The following is a 5,212-nucleotide window of genomic DNA, read 5'->3' on the forward strand; positions in this document are numbered from 1 at the left end:
TCGAGGTGAGAAATTGTAAGTTTTTACTCAAGTTACCTAAGGGTTTTATGATCATGCATTAATTCTTCGGCATAAACAAACATTTCACTGGGAAATATGCATAAAACTACTCAATTTACAGTTTTATTCGCTTTTCAAAATATATGGGTATAAGATGAAAACATAAATCACTTTAAAAATTGCTTTCAGGGAGGTTTGAGACATTTGTCGTGGGGAGGCCTGATACATGTATAATCTTCAAAAAATATTCCGTAGCTAGTTGGATAGGCCTACATGAAGGCGTCTTCACCATCCAACATATCAAAGGGATTTTTAAAAACCGTACAATCCCCATGTATTTAACGAGGCCGACTTTTCTTGTGTGGAAGTGACTAACTGACAATTTCCTGATTTTTCTACACCTATAGGACCAAAGCAAGCCAGTATCATCGCTGACCTACCTACTGAGCTGAATAATCCTCTCGATTACTCTCCCAGTACATCGTATCAATCCTCCCATATGTGGGGAGGCTTGAGACAGTTTGCATGTTTTTGTGTTCAACGTTCTGTACAGAATAAGATGTTTATGTTTTGCGACTTCTATATTTATTTTGTTGAACGATTAATTGAAGAATTATATAATATAAGAAAAGTCCTGCTTCTTCATATAATTCAGTTTCCAGAATAAAAATTCCAAAAAACGTATCAACCCTCCCCAGTCTCCCCTATTTATTCATTTATTTAGGTTAACAAATACTTACAGGCTTTTCAGTATCTCTTTCTAGTATGTAGTAGACATACTTACTTGATGATTTTATCATTTATGTGCAGCTCGTCTCATACTCCTGGATATAATCATTTCATTGCGTTAGATGTCTGAAGGAAATTAGGTAGGATGTTTTCTTGAGGATTTTTCACACTTGTTCTACTAGACTGAGATCAGCCTAATATCCTGCCTCTAAGCAAATCCGCCTTACATTCATTTGCCCCACTAGGCCAATAACGATTAGACAACTGCGATAAATAGTTAATTAATACAATCCACTTTCACAGAAATGAAACATTTCTCCGTTTTTTTTAATACTGCGACCATAATTAAACTTTAGTCAATAATACCATCTTACGATTGAAATGAAGATCTTTTTCTGCAAAACTTGTTCATAATTTTTTAAATGCTTTCATAAGTCTCTAATCAAACTGACGATAGAAAATTTAAATCAAACCTTGTTACCATCAACTTAATAAATTCGTGAAAAATTTATTTCAATACCAATTTTACTGTTCTTGAAACCAAAATACTATCTATAGTATTCTATACCTTAATGGTAAAAACTTGCAACAACGTTTTATAACTTGTAGTAGGTTAGTTGTTTTGTGATTTCCCGAAAATTTCCGCTCCTTAGACCATTGCTTATTTTGGCCAAGTGGCTAATACGGCACTGCCATTAAGTTATGTTGGAATCGCTTTATGATGGAAAATAACATAATTCATTGAATTATCAATGTCATAAAATTTCCCATTCATGATTTGTGGCTACATAATAGCTGTAATGAAGGTAATTTCAATAACAGCCCCTTTTATCTAATCATATGCTAATTAATATTAGTAACCATATTTTTAGAAAAACATTCATTCTTTTTCTCCTTCTAATGAATGCGTAGTTTCTATAAGGATGATATATAATAGTATATAGTTTCATGTTTCTGTTTATAAATCCAAAATGTCGAAAATAATATTTATTATTTCATTTTTCAGTGCTTTCAGTTACGGTGAGAATCAATTCATTTATACCTTATTTACAGAAAAAGATTTTCCAAATTTTCAGTAACTTAGTTAGCCATATATGTACAATATTTGAAAATTGGCCGAGCGAAATATTTTCCTTCTGAACTTCCTTTCATATATAAAAGTCGATGTTTCTATTTCTTCAACGGAATATGGAAGTAAACAGTTTTGATATGGAAAATTTCAACATAGGTAGAGAGATTTTGTAAAAACATTCATTCGGATCTTTTTTTTTTTTCGTTTTTCTATCAATTACGAGAAACATTTTTCTGAACTAACTTTCTTATTTTTTTGGTACTCGTTGACTGTTTTACGAATGTAAATCGTAGAAGGTTCAGCCAAGTAAAGCATCGGCTGAATAGGAACCTAATTTACACTTAGAAGTATAATTTTTATTATAAATGATTTTTCAGGACTCTGCTTGACCTGTCTTAAGTGCAATTCCAAGGAATCTTGCAGCAAACCCGAAACTGAAGAATGTACAGAAGATAAGAAGTTTTGTATAGCACTTGGAGATTCTGATTTATCCGCATATTTAAGGGGGTGTGACGGTCAGGAAGACTATTGTGAACAAACAGATTATGATGGGACTCTTATATACCAGCAGTGTCAAGTTTGCGAGAAAGATAAATGTAATGACCTGAAGTTCTCATAAGGCCATTTCATACAATTTGCTCTATTACACAATAATTTTTCAACCAGATTTCTCTGTATTTTCTATATTTAATTGGAGAATCATGTTTCGAAATGGTTTTTTCAATAAATTGCATTTTATTCGATTGGATTTTCGTTTTTTTTTGCGGTTCCCTCATTTTCCGGTATAGGATATCAATTCTGCGCAGAGATTCTAATTCAGATTCTCTGCTCAACTGAATCAAAAAACAGAATTATGAACAGAAACAATCTCGTTTCAAGTAATAATATATTTAGGGAAATCTCGGTCGAAGGAACAAACACAAACAAACTATTCTACAAAGATTTGCCTTGAAGTTTCTGAAGAAACAGTGAATGTTTTAGGCGATGCTCTTGGTATATTGTCAATGATATCATGCCCATTTACTTCACATGCGCAATAGGTAGGTTTTGGGAGCCTGTTGAAGAAGAAAACTAAAACAGAAAATGCCTTTTTTACTGACAGATAATTTAACAAATTCTACCCTGAAAAACAAGGGTTTTGTATAAAATTCAGAGCTAACTGAGTATTATGGATGATATGTATCTATTTTTTCCAAAACCACCAAAATGAGCTGCGCCACTCACCCCTGGTTTCATGAAGCTTGATCGGGGAATCAACGCTTGATTGACGATTAGACGTCAATTTGATTTCGATGAATAATTCAGTCATGATCATTCAGAATATCATTCTATTATCAAATTATGATGTTTGTACGTCCATTCAATTATTCCCAATTACTACTTCTTCAATATATTCAGAAATGAAAAGGTTTCAGTGATTTCGTTTTATAAATCGAGTTACTGTCAAATAATTGATCGGACAATCAAAGTTTTATGAAACCCGCTGTAAGAGTCATAAATAAATGTTACCTATTTTAAAATGGTACTTACTTATTTGTACTCCCAATATATTAGAAAGGTTAATAGAATTTGTAACGTATTTGGTCCCACACATAGGTATACCTACATCGAATAATTTTTATGTTCGAATGAATTTTGATTATTGGATGAAATCTGGTATAGAAAATATGGTGTTTCAGATGGAAGCAAATTACTATTTCCCTTGTTTTATGAAACACTTCTACATTGATCAGAACTAATAGAATAAACAAACATAAGAAATATTTACGTCTTTATTGATAATTATAACTCCATAATCAACACAAATACTTATTATATGTTGACTGAATCTAATAAGGCAGAGAAACGTGAAATTAAATAAGATCCTATGTAAGTTTCATGTTGTTGCACTCATCCGAATCGCAGACTTTACATTCTGGATAAGCCTTTTGCCCATTTGAATCCTTAGTGTCGCAGATTTTTTTATTAGACGCGCAACCTTTGTAGTACGCTGGTATTCTCGGTACTGCTATAGATACGCAGTACTTTTCGTCTTCCTTACATTCATCCGATGAAGGATTGTCACAAGATTTCTCAGATGTGCATTTGAAACATTTCAAAGTAGCACCTTGAACAACAACAGCATTAAAACAGGGATAATGTACTGAGTGGGAAATGGAACTTACCTAAACAAACGAGAGTGGCGAAGACGAGGATCAAAGTGAACTTGGACATTTTCGATTTTTTTTTAGTTTACCTCATCTAATACGCGAGGCTTTATATAGCTAGCTTATCACACCTATTATAAAATAAAATTATAGAAATAAAAGTGAAGTATCTCATAAATGTCTTCATTTAATGAATTTAATAAATAACTAGATAAGGAAATTCTGTCATTTATTGATGTTGTTGAAATTAAATTACGCCATAGAAACATAAACATTCATAATTCCATTATTACCGGATGAGTAACAAAATACATGTATCATCCCCTCTAAGGATCTCTGTGTTCTCTTAAGGAAAATAATATCTAGTAACAGATTATGGTGAGTTATTCAGGCAGAGCATGTTTTTTGTTTTAGCAATATATAGTTTATAATTCAGGTTTCCATTTAACAGGAGTCTTGGAAAGAACTACAAAAGTTGTCATAACATCGGCGTAGGTTCATCAGTTTTCAGCAGGAAGGATATACATATTGATACTACAAGGAGTTAATCAATATTCCTGCCACAGTAATCCTTCTGGTCTTTTGCACAGGTTCAACATGAACTGAACTTCTTTTTCAAACTCACGATTCTTAATTTCAGTAAAAATATTATTCAACTGATTTTATCGATGCTGCTTTCATTTTATACGGCGATTCTTAACTGGTTAACTCAGATCAGCTCTCACGTCGAAGAAAAATGTTGGACTTGAAAGATCCGATTGTTTATATCCCACCGATTAAGATATCTTAAGTGGATTAAAATACGCTCATTCGTTGGATATGTAAATTAAGCTGATAGAATGCAAATTAAAATGAATTGATTCGCCATTATCCGCATCTGTCCCTATAATTTTTGTGAGAGAGGAATTTATACAATTAAGATATCATGTTGAATTGATATCTCTTTATATCCCTCGATTTCGGAGAGGTTTAAGGATCAAGTTATGTGGAACCTAATATTTTACCAATTTTTCCCGAAACTCAATGTGGGATTTGAAAAATCAATCCAATTAATTTTGGGAGCATATATTACTATCCATTTATCAAAAAGATTTTTTCAAAAATTTTTTTTTCCTTCGAAAATTCAACTATGGTATAAGAAAAATCAGTTTGGGTGATATCTTAAGTATGGAGTACTACTGTGAAAGATCAAGGCAGCAATGAAATATCGTCAATTAAGTAGTTCTTTATTACGGTCAACTTGTTCATTTAATAGTACTGGATG

The 5,212-nt window shown here is 32.2% G+C and overlaps 1 protein-coding gene across 1 annotated transcript; it reads right to left on the reverse strand.

The window, feature by feature from the left end:
• Nucleotides 1–3,559: 3,559 nt before the first annotated feature.
• Nucleotides 3,560–4,066, reverse strand: LOC123307631. The gene is made up of 2 exons (XM_044890017.1): nucleotides 3,967–4,066; nucleotides 3,560–3,908 (listed from the first exon to the last, which is right to left on the reverse strand). Exons 1-2 carry the CDS (start codon nucleotides 4,013–4,015, stop codon nucleotides 3,667–3,669), a joined length of 291 nt encoding a protein of 96 aa, XP_044745952.1. The 5' UTR covers nucleotides 4,016–4,066; the 3' UTR covers nucleotides 3,560–3,666.
• Between the last annotated feature and the right edge of the window lie 1,146 nt (nucleotides 4,067–5,212).

This window comes from Coccinella septempunctata, chromosome 2, assembly GCF_907165205.1.
Source record: "Coccinella septempunctata chromosome 2, icCocSept1.1, whole genome shotgun sequence".
Classification (NCBI taxonomy): Eukaryota; Metazoa; Arthropoda; class Insecta; order Coleoptera; family Coccinellidae; genus Coccinella; species Coccinella septempunctata.